The sequence below is a fragment of the Thamnophis elegans genome, chromosome Z (assembly GCF_009769535.1).
Source record: "Thamnophis elegans isolate rThaEle1 chromosome Z, rThaEle1.pri, whole genome shotgun sequence".
In the NCBI taxonomy this organism is placed as follows: Eukaryota; Metazoa; Chordata; class Lepidosauria; order Squamata; family Colubridae; genus Thamnophis; species Thamnophis elegans.
In genome coordinates this window covers 134,564,858-134,583,674 of record NC_045558.1, presented here as the reverse complement: position 1 = coordinate 134,583,674, position 18,817 = coordinate 134,564,858, and the positions used below count along the sequence as shown (strand labels likewise).

The 18,817-nt window shown below is 39.2% G+C and overlaps 1 protein-coding gene and 1 pseudogene across 1 annotated transcript; both read left to right on the top strand.

Moving 5' to 3' along the window:
* The first annotated feature begins 2,118 nt into the window (after positions 1-2,118).
* On the top strand, positions 2,119-3,062 carry LOC116521881 (annotated as a pseudogene).
* Positions 3,063-8,310: 5,248 nt separating this feature from the next.
* Positions 8,311-9,252, top strand: LOC116521879 (olfactory receptor 49-like). The gene has a single exon (XM_032236526.1). It carries the CDS (start codon positions 8,311-8,313, stop codon positions 9,250-9,252), a length of 942 nt encoding a protein of 313 aa, XP_032092417.1.
* Positions 9,253-18,817: the final 9,565 nt, after the last annotated feature.

The window sequence follows — 18,817 nt, the reverse complement described above, 5'->3', positions numbered from 1 at the left end:
GGTGGGTGGAGATATAGCTTCAATATATAGAACAAGAAGAATACACTTGTATACTGTTGTTCCTTATCTTTTCCTTTTATTTTTTTCCCTTTTTTTTTTTTTCTTATTGCTTTTTTCCTTTCTTTTTTCTTTTTGGTGTAAGGAATAGAGAAACGCGCCATAGTGAGAAGTAGAGGAAAGGAAGAGGGAGAAGTAGGGAGGGAGGAAGAGGGGAATGTAAGGAGGATGAGAGGGGAAGGAGGGTGAGGAAGGCGAGAAAGGAAGATAGGAGGGGAAAGGGAAGTAGGAGGGGTGATTGTTGGAGGGAGAAAGGAAAGTTGGAGGGGGAGAAGAAGGGGTGTATGAAAGCGATAGGTTGGGTTTATGAGTTGTGTTTAGGTTGGGGTTTTTTTTTTTTGTTTTTTTTTCCTTACTATTATATTATTATTATTGCAAATATCCAGTATATAAGTGAATGTACAAAATTGAAAATGAAAATGAATAAAACATTTATAACAATAAAAAAGGGCATAGGGGTTACAAAAATTATGCAGATACCACGATGATTGATATGATTCCAAGTGGTGAAGATACTATGCCTAACCAATAATTTATTAGCTAGTGAAAGTTGGATATTTTTGCTTTGCTGCTGTTTTGTAACGGCATTAAAATGATAATATAGAATATTGATTTTATCAGGGTAATTGAGATGACGAATGCCACAAGGATCTTGAAAAAAGTGTGCATATTTTTTTTTTAGTGCAGTTTGAAAGGGGGTTGGTGTTTTCTGCATTTTTTAAGATTTGTAATTCTCAAGAGTGGTGAGCTGAAATATTACTTTGTAAAACTAAGAAACGGATTTCGGAGTTCAAAGAAGATTAAGTCAGGAAATTTCTGATTTGTAATGCTTGGGACTGCTTTGGAAGCAAATATAAATTATATCTAGTTCTAATATTAACATAGGAATATACAAGGTAACTTAGTGAAACCAACTGCAAATGCCTTTATTGTTCTTAAATTAAGACACAAATGGTAAAGTTGCACATTTTACTACTCAAAAATGATGGTTTGCAAACCATAAATGCCTACTTCATGCTACACATAAGCCACACAATAAGTGGTTGCAATGCCACTCATTGTTTCTAGTTCAATTAAAAGAAGGACTGGGGGAGAGATGATATCAGTGTTCCAATATCTGAGGGGCTGTTGCAAAGGAGGAGGAGGTTAACCTATTCTCCAAAGCATCTGAAGGCAGGACAAGAAGCAATGGGTGGAAACTGATCAAGGAGAGAAGCAACTAAGGAGAAATTTCCTGACAGTTAGAGCAATTAATCAGTGGAACAACTTGCCTCCAGAAGTTGTGAATGCCCCAACACAGGAGGTTTTTCAGAGGAGTTTGGACAACCATTTTTCTGAAATGATATAGATTTTTCTGCTTGAGCAGGAGGTTGGACTAGAAAACCTCCAAGATCCCTTCCATCTCTGCCATCCAGTGCTTTTATCTTATCATTTAGAATGATTGTGATTTTCTCCTGAGGAAATATTTTTCCTAGATTTCTTTAATGAACTTACATTGTGTAAATGAAAACATCAAAATTGTTCTCCTGTTTGATTACTAGAGACAGTTCAGAAATGGAGAATTAAATCACCAAAGGTTAGGGGAGTCTCAATAGCAATAGCACTTTGATTTACAAAGGGTTTCATAGTGTTTTAACATCCCTCTCTAAGCAGTTTACAGAGTCAGCATGTTGCCCCCAACAATCTGCATCCTTATTTTGCTGACCTTGGAAGGATGGAAGGCTGAGTCAACCATGCACCGACCAGGATCACACAACACAACACAACACACACACACACACACACAATCATCTTTGTCTATTCACATTGGTTTTTCTCACATTCATCTATTCACATTGCTTTTAGGTAAAGGAATCAAAAGAGAATTTGGAACCATCTCAGAAAACAGACTGGAGAATACTGAACTAAGGTGAAATAAACAAAATGGGGAAAAAAAACATCATCCCGAAACAGATCTTTGCATGTCCCCAAGAGTAAAATATGCCCAAGTGAAACATGCAATGAAAAGAAGAAGGGAGATTGGAAAATTAAAACGTTGACACTGTTTTTAGGAATGGACTGATGACAAACAGGACCACAGTGATCGAATTCATATTGTTGGGGCTGACCGACATCTTTCCCCTTGAGGTTAGCCTTTTTCTCCTGCTCTTTGGAATTTATCTTTTGACTTTAATAGGAAACATGCTGATTATTATTATCACACAGGTGAATGTTCAGCTCTGTAGCCCTATGTATTTCTTCCTCCGATATTTGGCATAGGTAGATATTGGGTACATGAGTGCTGTAATTCCCAAAGCACTAGTCAACATAGCTACTGGGAGCAAGAGCATCTCTTTAGTTAGTTGCTTCATACAGACATTTCTGTATTTGGCCCTTGGTACCACTGAGTTCCTCTTACTGGCCACAATGTCGGTTGATCGATACATAGCCATCTGTCACCCTCTTCACTACCCAACCATCATGAATACCCATATGTGCTCATTGTTGTCGTTTCTTGTGTCGCTGGGGGAATATCACTCATTCTAGTTGGATGCACTCCTTTATTTCTGATGCCGTTCTGTGGTCCTAATGTCATGAATCATTTCTTTTGTGACGATGGACCCTTAATGAAATTGGTATGTGTTGACACCAGTTTCCTAGAGATGATTAGTTTTTTGGTTGCCGTATTCTCTCTCCTTGGGACCTTAAGTGTCAACATTGTCTCTTACGTCAAAATCGTTTCCACCATTCTGCGCATCCCATCCACCACAGGGAGGAAGAAGACCTTCTCTACTTGTGCTTCCCACATGACCGTGGTCACCCTCGCTTACAGCAGTTGCATTTTCATGTACATCAAGCCGAAAGGCACTATTGGGTTGGATTACAACAAAATGGTGGCTCTTCTGAACACTGTTATGGCTCCTTTTCTCATCCCAATCATACTCTGTTTGAGGAACAGACAAGTGCAAGATGCTCTGAAGGCTGAATTGAGAAAATGGGTTGGGTATTGCAAGAAATCGAGATGATTTGCTATTGGTGTGGTGCTAAGTTGATTTTCAGATTTAATGTCTTAGACATTAACATATAACATATGTTGCCTTCAGACATAATAATCACCCACTTAGCAGGGACGTGCAGTCAGAGGAGGCAGGGGAGGCAAAGCCTCATTACTGGCATCATGAAAAGAAAAAAACAATGTAAAAGGAAAAAGGCAAGAGCTGAGGTCAGGCTGAGATAGTTGCTGCCAGAGTCACCCTGGATGACTCTGCTTAGCTGTTTAAAAAAGCCTCTAAAAAGCACCCTCTACAGGAGGAGGCAGGAGAACAACATGCCTCATCTAGTCTGATTTTAGCTGTTTTATTATCACTAGGGCAGAGTTAAGTAAGGATTAAAAGCCTAAAAATTCCTGACGTAGGTGAGGCACTCCGTTTTCCTGCATTCTCCTGTAGAGTGTGCTTTTTTAGAGGCTTTTTTAAACAGTTAAGCCACGTCATCCATGGTAACTCTGGCAGCAACTTGCTCAGCCGGACCTCACCTCTTGCCTTTTTCCTTTTACATTTTTTTTCATGATGACAGGCAAGAGCAGAGTTGAAATCCTCTCTGAAACAGCGGGAAAGTTATGTGTGGGTCAGAGGGAGGGGGAGGAATTCAAACTTCATCCTCAAGTGTAGATCCCTCCCCAAGTGTAGTTGATTGCAGGCAGAGCCACGTTGCCTTTTCAAACACACACACAAACACACACACACACACACACACACACACACACACAAACACAGAGTGAGCGGGATAAAATTAAATAAGCCCAGCCTCACTGATTACAAGTTTGAAAAGACAACGTGGCTCCACCTGCAATCAAAGGCTCGGATCGGCTCCAATCCAACTTCTGTGATTGTGTTTATTTGAGAAAGCGTGAGAGAGAGAGGGAAGGGGGTTGGGGAGATAGTCCAATCAAACTTCTCTGTATGCATGTGTCTGTTTGAGTGTGGGGGAGGGAGGCAGAGAGGGAGGAAGGAGGAGGAGGGAGAAGAAAAAGAATGAAGGAAACTTTTTCACAAAGGATTAAAACAAATCCTGTCGCTTTTAATCAGAACTGAGCATGCCTGGCTGTGGAATTCTGGGAGCTGACGTCCACAAGTCTAAAAAAATTTGAAACCCACCACTGTGCCTCACCAGCCATACACCTCACCGCACATCACTGTCACTTAGATGCTCTAGAGAAGGCATAGAGGAAGAGGTAATCAGGGATGGAGACATCTGATTGACATCAAAGGCAGAATCCCTGAACAGTTGGTTTCTAGTGAAGAACAATGGAAATATGACAACTGCCACCCTCTCCTAGTTGTGAATTTACAAAAACACATCTGGTTGTACATTGTTTGACATGGGAAACATGAGAGCTTCACCTAAGGCTTCCTCAAAATTCTTACCATCTTCTGAAGCAGAACATAAAGCTACCCTCTGCTAATTCTGTCCAAGTATGTTTTACTAGTAGGTCCTTTGGGTGGAATTACAATAAAAGATTCAGTCTTGGTTGATGTATGGAGTCAATATTAGTGAATGTGACTATTTTTCTTGAAGTTTGATCCCAACAGGAAAACAGAAGTAGGGAATAGAGGTCTGTGATTATGGATTATCATAACTCCATAATCCTGAATAAACCTTAATGTAACAGAAAATGCATAGGGAAGGCATGAAACGTGAGATCTGGGGCTAGAGAATGTAGAAATTCATGTTTGTAAGCTGCCCACAGTCACCTGCAAATAGGCTTCATAAATAAAATGAATCAAAAAAGTTCCTAAGAAGTTCCTTGTTTATTAATTGAAACCAACACACAGGTTCATGGTTATAGCATCTCATTTCTCAAAACCTACCCAAAATTCACGCAAGGTTGCTTTGGCATATTGTGGAAAGATGGTAGGCAAGACCTCCACTGGTGGTATGCTGCCAGTTCAGGCTAATTTACCTGAACTGGAAGTTCTGAGCAAGAAGTTGCCCCACCCACCTGGTCTAATAATATCCAGTCCTAGATATCTCTCATTCCAGCGTGCTCGCCCCCCCTGCAGCCCAGCTGATTAGTGCACCTTGTCCATTCTACTAACTGTGCTTGAACTAGCACAGTAATAAAGAACCTTTTTCTTATGGCATTCCAAAGTTGCATTCTCGAACTTTCGGTTGGTCTATGGGGGCCATTTTTCACCACAACCCCCATCCTCCGGAGGCTTTCCTGAAGCCTGGGGAGGGCAAAAATGGGCTCCCTCAGCCCTCCAGAAAGGTGAGAAATCAGTTGGCCTGCGAATGCAAATATGGCTCCCTGTGCCACCTATGGCCTCCATGCGTGCCACGGCTTCACCATCCTGGATCTAGCAGGTGTGCAAGAAGCCTCCTCCATCAGAAAAGCCTTGTTTGAGTTGTTACACTCAAATGTGGTGGGCGTACGCACTTACATTTTCGGTTAACTGGTTTTAAAGTATGTGCAGCATACCTCTGAAGATCTCATTTTTCATACTTCTTATTTTCATACCCCTTTTGGTATGCAAATGTCAAGGAGTGATTGAAAGAAGAGGGATGTTCTTGAATGACTCAGAATTCAAGCAAATCTACACTTAGATAAAAGAAATATGAGTCCAGAGCAAAAATGGACATCGCCTTCCAATTCTCATGAGGTTTTGTGATGCTCTGCAATTCTTCCTCAGGCATCTTCTGTCAGAATCCACTGTCCCACCTGGAAGTTTGGTTTTATTAACATTGGCCAGTGGAAGTAGACACAGCCAAATCAATTTTCACCATTTTCAATGAGTTTTGCAAAAATTGTATTTCTACTTTTTTTCTCTAAAGTGATTGAGAGGGGACTGATTTGTATCATTTGATCTGAATTGAATGAATAATCAAATCAATCTTCAAATGAAGCGGGGTCAGATAGGCACATCCCTTGGAAATAATTGCAAAATGCCTTGGGTTGACTAGGATATTGATGGGTTGCATTAAACTGTGTGGCAAGCAATCAAATCCCACAAAACATAGAACTCAAATAAATACTAAGGATAATGCTAATTTAAAACCATTAGTATTGACTAATTGGTATAATACTTTTTTTTCCCTGAGTCCCTGAGGAATTGCATTAGCCAATCTTGAATACCTCATGCACCATGGACTTCAAAACAATAACCATATCTAGTACTTAATGAGAGGTGGCCTCTATCTTCATTGTCATAAAAAGATACAGAAGAAAAAGACAGACAAATTAGAAAGGAATCCAGCTGTGGACCAAGAAGACAAGGCAATTTCTCAAGAGCCCTGAAAATGGAGCATGCTGTGCTTCTTCCCCAAAAAACAATGAATTAAGGGGTAATATTTTAAGAATATATTTTCTTTGCTTCTGATTTATAAGCAAAATATGCACAGTTTAATAATCTAGAAAATGTTTTTATTACATTAAAAAAGGCAAGGGGTTACAAAAATTATGCAGCTACAACAATGATTGATATGATTCCAAGTGGTGAACATACTATATCTAACCAAAAATATATTAGCGAGTGAAAGTTGGATTTTTTTCGCTTTGCTTCTGGTGTGTAACTGTATTAAAAATGATCATCTAGAATATTGATTTTATCAGGGTGATTGAAATGACAAATATAACAAGGATCTTGAAAAAAGTGTGCTTGTTTTTTTAAGTGTAGTTTGCAAGGGGGTGGGTGTTTTTTGCATTTTTTAATGTTTGTAATTTTAAAGAGTAGTGAGCTGAAATATTACTTTGTAAAACTAAGAAACGGATTTCGGAGTTCAAAAGAAGATTAAGTCAGGAAATTTCTGATTTGTAATGCTTGGGACTGCTTTGGAAGCAAATATAAATTATATCTAGTTCTAATATTAGCATAGGAATATACAAGGTAACTTAGTGAAACCAACTGCAAATGCCTTTATTGTTCTTAAATTAAGACACAAGTGGTGAAAGTTGCACATTTTACTACTCAAAAATGATGGTTTGCAAACCATAAATGCCTACTTCATGCTACACATAAGCCACACAATAACTGGGTGCAATGCCACTCATTGTTTCTAGTTCAATGAAAAGAAGGACTGGGGGAGACATGATAGCAGTGTTCCAATATCTGAGGGGCTGTTGCAAAGAAGTGGAAGGTCAACCTATTCTCCAAAGCATCTGAAGGCTGGACAAGAAGCAATGTGTGGAAACTGATCAAGGATAGAAGCAACTAATGAGAAATAGCCTGACAGTTAGAACAATTAATCAGTGGAACAGCTTGCCTCCAGAAGTTGTGAATGCCCCAACACTGGAAATCTTTAAGAAGATGTTGGATAGACATTTGTCTGAAATGGTATAGGGTTTCCTGCCTAGGCAGGGGGTTGTACTAGAACACCGGCAAGGTCCCTTCCAACTCTGCTATTGTATTTGTATTTGATTTTAACTTCTGTAATAGCGTAATAACAATTTTAGTAATCCTTGTAATAATATTGTTTATATCACCATTATATTTGCATTGTGCTCAATATTTTAATAGTAATTAGTAGCTTTGGTTTTATTTTTATTCAATACTAGTTTAGGGGGAAAAACACAAACAAAGACTTCTATTTCCAATTTTGTCTTCCATTTTCTAGCCACTTATAAATTCTATTCCATATTATATGCAAATCCGATTCTTCTCTTTCTTTTAGTTCCATGGTCATTTTGTCCATCTCTGCACATACGAGTACCTTTCTAATTATTGTTTCCCCTGCGGGTGTATTGATTTGTTTCCAGTTTTGTGCGAAGGTGATTTTAACTGCAGTGAGTATGTGTAGTATTATGTATTGAATTTCTTTGTCCATTTTCAGGTCTAATATTCCTAATAAGAACGATTCAAGATTCAATTCTATCTTTTGCGCTGTAATTTCTTCCAGCCATTTCTGAATTTTACACCAATATTTCCTTGATATGAAACATGTCCACCACGTATGGTAGAAGATTCCAGCCTAGACCTCCTTTTCATTATGCTCGATATACCCAATTCCTACAACTGTTCTTCATATATTTTAGCTTTTATTCACACACACACACATACACAACCACACCTGGAATTTGACGATAAGGATATGGAGTTCTTAGAATAACATATTAGAAGAATCTTGCTTTGATTCAAACCATCAGGTTTTAACTTATCTTTGTTAGTAATGCAAAGAATGGAAACGGATAAGCTGATGCTCATTTGAAACATGCAATAAAAAAAAGAAAGGAGATTGGAAAATTAAAACTTTGACACTGTTTTTAGGAATGGACTGATGACAAATAGGACGGCAGTGAGTGAATTCATATTGTTGGGGCTGACTGACAATTTTCCCATTGAGGTTAGCCTTTTTATCCTGCTGTTTGGAATTTATCTTTCGACTTTAATAGGAAACATGTTGATTATTATTATCATACAGGTGAATGTTCAGCTCTGTAGCCCTATGTATTTCTTCCTCCAATATTTGGCATGGATAGATATTGGGTATATGAGTACTGTAATTCCCAAAGCACTAGTCAACATAGCTACTGGGAGTAAGAGCATCTCTTTAGTTGGTTGCTTCATACAGACATTTCTGTATTTGGCCCTTGGTACCACTGAGTTCCTTTTAGGGGCCATAATGTCCGTTGATCGATACATAGCCATCTGTCACCCTCTTCACTACCCAATCATCATGAATCCCCATATATGCTCATTGTTGGTCATTTCTTGTGTCGCTGGGGGAATATCACTAATTCTAGTTGCATGCACTCCTTTATTTCTGATGCCGTTCTGTGGTCCTAATGTCATGAATCATTTCTTTTGTGACAATGGACCCTTAATGAAATTGGTATGTGTTGACACCAGTTTCCTAGAGATGATTAGTTTTTTGGTTGCCATATTCTCTCTCCTTGGGACCTTAAGTGTCAACATTGTCTCTTATGTCAAAATCGTTTCCACCATTCTGCGCATCCCGTCCACCACAGGGAGGAAGAAGACCTTCTCCACTTGTGTTTCTCACTTGACCGTGGTCACCCTCGCTTACAGCAGTTGCATTTTCATGTACATCAAGCCGAAAGGCACTATTGGGTTGGATTACAACAAAATGGTGGCTCTTCTGAACACTGTTATGGCTCCTTTTCTCATCCCAATCATATATTGTTTGAGGAACAGACAGGTGCAAGATGCTTTGAAGGCTGAATTGAGACAATGGGTTGGGTATTGGAAGAAATTGTGATGATTTGCTATTGGTGTGGCTCTAAGTAGATTTTCAGATTCAATGTCTTAGAATGCATTGTTAAGCTATAGCATATGCTGCCTTAGACGTAATAATCACCCACGGAGATGCTCTTTGAAGGGGACTTGAGAATGAATGTTTGAATGTTTAATAAATTTATAGGCTGCCCAATCCTGGAGGACTCTGGGCGGCTTACAACAATGCAATTAAAATAGAAATTAAAAAACACAGAAAAGTATAATAAAAAAGATCACAACATACACCCAATCTAATCGGGGCTGGAACTCAAACATGAGTTCAACAACTCGGGGCCTGCCGGAATAGCCAGGTCTTAAGAGCTTTATGGAAGGCCATGAGAGTGGGCAGGGTCTGGATCTCTGGGGGCAGTTTATTCCAGAGGGTCGGAGCAGCAACAGAGAAGGCCCTCCCCCGGGTAGTTGCCAGCCGACATTGTCTGGCTGACGGCACCTGGAGCAGACCCTCCCTGTGCGATCTAATCGGTCATCGGGAAGTTTGTGGCAGAAGACTTTCCCGCAGGTATCCGGGTCCTAAGCCATGTCGGGCTTTAAAGGTGAATGAATAGAGGATGGAGTAATCAGGGATGGAAACATCTGATTGACATCTGTGTATAAAATATTTTATTCAATTTTCACATTCCATTTGCAATCATTTATATACAGGGTATTTACTATAAGAAAAGAAAAAAAAAGAAAAAGGGAATAAAACGAACAAATAAAAAGGAAACACAACTCATCATTCACAACCCCACCTAACCCTTCCATCCTCCATACACCCCATCTACCCCCTCCAACTTTCCTTTCTCCCTCTAACACTCCCCTCCTACTTCCCTTTCCCCTCAAACCTTCCTTCTCCCCTTACTCCCCAGACACCCTCCTTACATTCCCCTTACTCCTTACATTCCCCTTACTCCTTCCTTACTCCTCCCTCTTCCTTCCCTCTACCTCCCTCCTTGGTGTATGCCTTTATTCGAGTGTTGTTTGATCTGATAAAAGTAAAGTGAACCAAGGAAAATAATAATAATAATAATAATAAAAAAAGAACCACCGTATATAAATACATTCTTGTTCTTATTAAAACTATATTAACACCCCCCACCCCACCCCCCACAATCCCCATCCCTAATCCTCCCGACTTCCCAGGGCCCACACCTGGCACTACCTTCTATCTAAAATATCTTGTATACATATGGATTAAAAAATAAAAGTAATATATCAAAAAAAAAAAAAAGCAGAGAAAGAAAAAAAAGGGAAAAAAAGAAAAGAGAAAAGAGAAAAGAGAAAAAAGAGAAAAAGAAACCACTCTTTGTGTTGATCTCAGCCCCCCATCTTTATCTATGCTTAAATAGTATAAATCATTCTATCTATATTTTATTCTCATCTCTTACTTCTTTGCTATTTACCCCGACCTTCTGTAGGCTCTCCCGTTCCCTTCCTAAACCTTATGATCCCTTCCAATAAGATTTAAGCAACGTGGTTCATGCCATATATTCAAATATAACTTTACAGACAAGTAATCAAACTTTCCCTTCTAGTAAAATTTAAACAACGTAAGTGATCTTTCTTTACCCCTTTTTCAAACAGTAATTCAAAATAATCTAACCAGATTTCCCCTTCTTAGTAAAGTTAAGCAGCGTAGATCAGATATTACTTTACACAGGAATCAATTTCTATCTTAAGATAATTCCAACCGACTTCCCCTTCTAATAGAATTTAAATAACTTAGTTCATTCCACATGTATTTTACCCTCATCCCCCACTTGTCTGATATTTACCACTATCAAATTTATACTACCATTTGTTTAAAATATAACTCAGAGCGATTTGTAGCATAAATCATTCCACATATTCCAATAATACTTTCAGCAAGAATCAGTTAACCTTCTATTTTAAGGTAGTCGCTTCTAACAAAGTTTAAACAACATAAATCATTCCGCATTCTTTTTACAGTTATCTTAACATAATCCCAAGCGGCTTCTTATTCTAATAAGCTTTAAACAACATAAATTTTGCCCTCTTCCCTTGCTTGTCTGGTATTTACCTCAAATAACGTAGTTCATTCCACATGCATTTTACCCTCATCTCTTGCTTGTCTAATATTTACCACTATCAAATTTATACTAGCGTTTATTTGAAATGTAACTCAAAACTATTACAACCAACTTTCCCTTCAAATAAAAGTTAAATAGCATGGATCATATTCAAATAATACTTTCAGCAGGAGTCAGTTAACCTTCTATTTTAAAATAGTCCCATCTAACAAAGTTTAAACAACATAAATCATTCCGCATTCTTTTAACCACTATCAAATTTATGCTAACGTTACTTTAGAATCTAGCTCAAAGTAGTTTCACCCAGCTTTCCCTTCTGATAAAAATTAGTCCACTTTTTCTACCGGAGAGAGGTCTCAAACCCCCATTCAGTCCTCAACTTAGGAAGTCTTTTGAAGTATCTAAATTCTTGATCTGCGTTCTTCTGCTTCTCCGAGGGAGGAGGGGCTACCCCCTCCATCTTGCAGCCGCATGGCCAGCCGTTTGCTTTCTCCTTCCGCTTGTCTCTCCTCTCTTCCAAGCGCATCAGGAAATCCCGCCTTCAGAATCCTACAATAGAAATCTTGAGCCTCTGAAACAGAATTAAGACGAAATCTTTGATTCTCAAATGTAACCGTGATGCCGGCAGGGGCCTCCCATCTGTATCGAATCTGTTGACTCCTAAGCTCTTTAGTTAAAAAGGTGTAGTCCCTTCTTGCTTTCAACATCTGGGAAGGTATATTTTTGAAGACAATCACGTCCTGGTCATCAACTCGGAGACTGTTATTATGAAACTTTTGCACAATCGCGTTTCTAGATTCTTTGGTAGAGAAATGTATAATTATATCCCTCGGGAGCTGTCGCTGTTCCGCTGTCAATGAGTTCTGGCGATAGATTTTCCGAATCTGCCAATCAAAGTTAAGTCCCGGGCTTCCCAGCGCATGGCTGAAGGCTTCAGCAAAGGTCTGTTTCAAATTCTCTTGCTCCTTTTCACGGAATCCCCTGACTCTTATTGAAAATGCCTTCCTATCAAAATTTAGCATCATAAGCTGTTCTTCGTTATTTCTAATTTTTTCTTGTAAAATTTGAATATTGGTAGTCAAATCAAAATTAGCCTTCTCCAGACTTTCCAATTTGTTCTCTATTTCAGCAGAGTAATCCGACAGGGCAGACACGGCTGCAAACGTATTCGCCTTCATTTGATTAACTTTAGATTTTAGATCATCATAAAGTTGCAATACAAATTCCTTAAGTTCTTGCTTAAAGGCATCAAAGATTTTAAAGAGATATTCCTGTGTTAAAACTTCTCCAGTAGAGGGCGTAGGAGACAAAGGCTGTGTTTCCAGAAAAGATTCTTTAAATTCTTTAGATATATTTGTAGCAAGACGCTTCTTTGATCTGGGTGCCATAATAAATAAACAAGTAAGCAGCGCTTCGCTCCCCTCTATTTCCAAAGAAAAAGAGTTTATTTTGTTAAGGAGCGGTCTGCAGGAAGATAAGCCCGGCTAAGTACATCCAGTAATCATCCACGGAGAGAAATCGCCATTTTGTAGTCTATTTAAACAAAGAAGTCTTTAAGACGAATGGTGCTGGTATTTAAGATAGTAATAAAAGCATAAATCTCACAGGGGTGGTACCCTCCCGTATCAAATCTAGCTTGAAAAAAACTTTGTTTTGTCCTGGGGGGGGCTAGCCTGTCTGGGGCTGCCAAAAAAAAAAAAGGCAGCTGAGAAGAAATGGCCGGAGATAAAAGCTCCGCTTCGGCTGGATCTAATCTCTTCCACAGCCAAAAAAAGAAAAAGGCTGTGGCTTACGAATAGACCCTAGTCTACGGAGCTACCCTTCCTGCCCCTTTCTTAGCCAAAAAGGGGTGCTATCTATGATGTTATTTAGATATACAGACCAGATCTCTGAGGAGCTCGGTGGAGCCCTCCTCGGCAACAGGCCACGCCCCCAGGAAGCCCACATCTGATTGACATCAAAGGCAGAATCCCTGATCAGTTGGGTGCTAGTGAAGAATAATGGAAAAAGACAACTGCCACCCTCTCCTAGTTGTGAATTTACAAAACACATCTGGTTGTACACTGTTTGGCATAGGAGACATGAGAGCTTCACCTAAGACTTCCTCAAAGCTCTTACCACCTTCTGAAGCAGAACATAAAGCTACCCTCTGGTAATTGTGCCCAAGTATGTTTTATTAGTAGGTCCTTTTGGTGGAATTACAATAAAAGATTCAATCTTGGTTGATGTATGGAGTACTTGGATGAGAAGCAACGGATGGAAACTAATCAAGGAGAGAAGTAACTTAGAACTACAGAGAAATTTCCTGACAGCGGATCAGTGGAACAGCTTGCCTCCAGAAGTTGTGGGTGCTCTAACACTGGAGGTTTTTCAGAAGAGATTGGATAACTATTTGTCTGCAATGATATTGGTTTTTCTTCTTGAGCAGGGGGTTGGACTAGAAAACCTCCAAGGTCCCTTCCAACTCTGCCATTCTATTCTATTCTAGATCTTTTATTTTACTATTTGAATGATCATGGTTGTTCCCTTAGAAAACATTTTTGCTAGATTTCTTTAATGAGCTTACATTGTGTAAATGAAAACATCAAAATTGTTTTCCTGTTTCATTACTAGAGACAGTTCAGAAATGGAGAATTAGATCATAAAAGGTTAGGGGAATCTCAATAGCAATAGCACTTTGATTTACAAAGGGTTTCATAGTGTTTTAACATCCCTCTCTAAGCAGTTTACAGAATCAGCATATTGCCCCCAACAATCTGCATCCTTATTTTGCTGACCTTAGAAAGTCAACCTGAGTCAACCTTGTGCCAGTCAGGATTGAACTTCTGACAGTGAGCAGTGAGTTAGCTTGCAATACTACATTCTGTTACTTTCATTTTCCCCCCTAAAAATATATCAAATCAATGCATGAACAGTGTGGTAACTGGGTGTCTAACATTCTAATACAAGTAAAACTGATAAAGTTCATCATAATTTAAATTCAATCAACTTATGTTTATCTAATAATAATGCACCTTTATATAAGGTTGCAATGTATCATCGTTCAATTATGTTTTCTCTTCTTGTTACTTTTATTTTATTATATAAAAATGTATACACTAATATTCCTCCTTATTGCTATCCGTTATTCTAGCTTTAGTCCTGCCATCCTTTCTTAAGAGGCCTTCTCTTTCTATCCTTTTCTAATTTCTAATCATATCACCCACCTAAAAAAAAACAGAAGAGAGAGAGGGGGAGAAAAGTTAAAACAAATCAGAACAACAGCAGAAAGGGGAAATCATCTATCCATCTTCTCTTGCCCCCTTCAATATTTTAATTGCTATGCTTTAAATGAAAGAGAGAGGAAAGGAAAAGCAAATCACAACAAGCACAACAAGAACAACAACAAAAGAATACTGCATTCTAACCACTGTGCCACCACAGTTTCTATCTCTCTTGCTTATTCACCGCTGTATAGGATGAACAAATTATAACCCTGAAATGAAATTGAGGCTGGCCAAGAATAAATGACCTGAAATCAACCCAATTCTCTATTGTCAGTGTACTTAGAAAACTTACATGAAGGAAAGTTCTCCTCTCCATTCATTCAAAAGGTGAGTCCCTGTAAGTGTTTCTATTTTTTTTTCTCTGAAAATTCTTTTATTTCATTTTCATTTTCCTTTATACAATCACTTAAATACTGCGCAGTTAAAAAAAGCAATAAACACAACTCATAACACTTCTATCCTTCATACACCCTTTCTTCTACCCCTCCAACTTTCATTTCTCCCCTCCAACAATCCCCTCTTCTACTTCCCCCCCCCCTCAACCATTCCTTTCTCCCCTTCCCACCATCTCACCCTCCTTACATTCCCTTCTCACTCCCTCTTAATTCCTCCCTCTTCTTTCCCTCTACTCCTCACTTCGGTGTATTTTTACTATTCATTGGTCTATTCATTTTGTAATTCACTAAAATTTTAAGAAAAAAAAAATTTAAAAGGAAAGGAAAAAAAAAAGAAAGAAAAAAGAGCAACAGTATCCAAGTGCATTCATTGTTTTAAAAATTGAATCTATATTTCCACCCTCCCCCCTCCCCCCCATGAACCCCCCTCCCAGACCCCCTTCCGACTTCCCAGATCCCATTCCCGACATCGTTCTTTATCAAGCAAAGTCTGGAGTATATTGAGACCAAATAGATTAGAAGCTAAAAAAAAAGAAAAAAATAAAAAAAAAGAAGAAAAAAAAAGAAAAAAAATGATAAATAAAAAAAAAGGAGAGAGGGGAAAAAGACCCCCCCCAAAAAGAGAAATCAATAAACTCTCTACCTTAAGCTCAGCTTCCCATCATTATTAACACTTAAGCAATGTGCATCATTCCTAATCTCAATTAATTTATTACTTGCAGGATTTCAAACTATGTTGAAACCAAGTGAGTTAATCAAATAAAATTCTACTCTAGCTAGGGACCTTACCTCTTTATCTAAATATGTATCCATTTCCAAACCTTTAATATATCCCTTTTACCTCTTTCTCTGTAAAACAACTTAAACACCTCAAATATTTCTCTCGGTTTGTGTTCCAACTCCTCTCATCCTGCCTCTACCCGTGTCCATATATATATTTTATTATCATCCGTACACCTCCCATATTTGCTCCGCCTTCCTTCAAGCTCCCTGAGTATATTCTTCCAAACATTATGTTCAAATAAAAATTACTATAAAAGTCAACTTACTTTCTGGCTCAAAATAAGCTCTAATTAAACCTTCACTACCCTCCCATCTGCGCCACCCTTCCCAACTCGATTCAACCTAAACCACAATCCAGAAGCATCACAATCTCCGCCTTCCTCACCCTAGAGAATAAAACATAAACAGTTTATATAAAAGTTCCAAGTTGTCCATCAAGTCTTTTTTTTTTTAAAGTCCCATACAATATAATTTCCAAGGAGATCAGCATCATTTCTTACAGCCTTAATGTCTCTTGATCGGTATACCACTATGCCATTTTCTACAAGACATAGTCACAGAGTATTATTCAAGTTAAAATTAAGCAAATGTTTTGGAAGCATAACTAAATCCTTGTTCTCCGCTCTGCTGCCCTTCCGAAGGGGAAAAAAGGTAGCTCCCGCCTTGTAGTTGTGTGATTGGTTGTTTCTCTTGTACTTCTCCTTGTATTTGTCCAAGTCCGGGTAATTCAGGATGTCCCGCCTTTAAAATCTTATGATAAAAGTCTCGAGCTTCACAAGCTGAATTGAGGCGATGTTTCTGATCGTCAAGTGTGACTGTAATACCAAATGGCGCCTCCCATCTGTACTGTATCTGATTATCTCTAAGTTCTTTAGTTAAAAAAGCATAGTCTCTCCTGGCTTTTAACATCTGGGGTGGCACCTCTTTAAAAACGATCAAGTCTTGTCCATCAATTCGCAGCCTGTTGTTGTAGAACTCTTGTAGTATCACGTTTCTGGATTCTTTTGTAGCAAAATAAATAACCACATCTCTCGGAAGCTGTCTCTGTTTTGCTATCCACGAATTAAGTGTTTCTATTTTTTAAGCCAGGGTGTAAAATATTCTAGGCAGAAGTGGGGGAGTTTAAGAAATTGGAGATAATTTTCCATCAAAGTTCAGAGTAAGGCTTTGATTCATCTCCAGTCTTGGGGACTGGACACGTTATGCGCTCTTTCATGCACATGTGGGTCCTGAATAAGAAGAATATGCTGTGAGGACATTTGCAAATCATTTTTGTGATCAAAAGGAAGACCAGTCCTAATATTAAGTAGCCCTGGGTCGTGACCTGACAAATGCGCACCGTGACCCAACAAAAGCACACACGACAAAAGCATGCCGACAAAACCGTGTCACTAAAACTGCGATGTCATCACCGCGGCGACAACAGTGCGGCGACAGAAGGGTGCTTTACAACAGCGCAGCGACAGAAAGCCGATTTAAGTTAAGGTAAGGGTTAGGTTTAGGTTTAGGTTTAGGTTTAGGTTTAGGTTTAGGGTCAGGGTCAGGGTCAGGGTCAGGGTCAGGGTTAGGGTTAGGGTTAGCGTTATGTTTAGGGTTAGGTTTAGAGTTAGGGTTAGGTTTAGCGTTAGGGTTAGGGTTAGCTTTTGAATGCTAGTAAAAGCATTTTGCTGAGCGCTTCGGACGGCGCGGATTTGCCCTCCGCGGTTATGATGGTGTGGAAAAGGGCTTCGCGGTTTTGTCGGTGAACCAATGCACGCACGTCAAAAGTGCGCCGATGAAACCGCGGTGAGAAAACTGTGATGTCATAAACACACCCACAACAACACGCCCACAAAACCGCGCCCACAAAAGCATGATTTAAGTTAAGGTAAGGGTTAGGGTTAGGGTTAGGGTTAGGGTTAGGGTTAGGGTTAGGGTTATTAGGTTGTTATTAGTTGTTTATTGCAGGCACGCTTTTGTCGGCTCGCTGTTGTCGACGCGCTTCTGTGCTCATTCATCGGCGCAATTTCAACCTCGCAGTTTTCTTGCCACGGTTTCGTTGGCACGCTTTTGTCGAGTGCACATTTGTTGGTGAACCGCCCTGGGTTACTGCTAGGTTAAAATGATTAGGGGTTTGAGGCTAAAACATACAGGAAAAAAATAGTTATAGGAATTGGTTCTGTCTAGTCTAATGAAAGGAAGGGCACCGTTCCAATATTTGATGGACTTCTACAAAAATGGGCTTCAAAGCATCAAAAGGCAAGAGAAGAAACAAAGGTTTGGAAACTAACCAAGGAGTGAAGCAACCTAGAACCAAGAAGAAATTTTCTGATGGTGAGACCAATCAACCCATGGAACAGCTTGACTTCAGAAGCTGTGGGTGTTCCATCAGTAGAAGTTTTCAAAAAGAGATTGGACCACCATTGGCCTAAATGAGATAGGGTCTCAGGGGGGTTGGACCTGAAGACTTCTGAAGTCCCTTCCAACTCTATTATTGTTTGTCCCAACTCTATACTATTGTCAGGCCTGCATCGGTTCCTTTAAGAATCTTTGGCCTGCCACACTCTCATTAAGGGGGAGGGGGAATAGCAAGGGGGTAGAATGTGTTGTTTTCAAAATAAAAATTCCTTTCTAGAAGCTCAAGGTCATCTTTTGTCTCTGCACCTTTGCACCTGATTGGAAGCAGTTGGGCATAGGTGCTAGCGTGGAGGAAGAAGATTGGACCATGTGATGGATTGTGGGTGTGGGGACAAGATCATGAACTTTTAACTGGGTGGGATTCTGATGTAACTTCCAGAATTGGGATTCCATAGCACGATGCCAACATGTCTGTCTTATTAAATTGGAACTTTAAGGATCATTTTGCCGTTGACTCTGATTTAATTCTGCATGATATTTGGAATGCTGACAACTATTTGTTTTTAATACAGTGAGTGAATTAGGAAACGATGCCCATTTGAAACATGCAATTAAAAGAAGAAGGAAAATCTAGAGATTAAATTATTCACTTTATTTTTAGGAATAAATGAATGGCAAATAGGACCACAATAAAGGAATTCATATTGTTGGGGCTG

Bases quoted from the DNA above. Each gene is read 5' to 3' on its own strand.
- LOC116521879 (XM_032236526.1), top strand. From the start codon at position 8,311: ATGACAAATAGGACGGCAGTGAGTGAATTCATATTGTTGGGGCTGACT.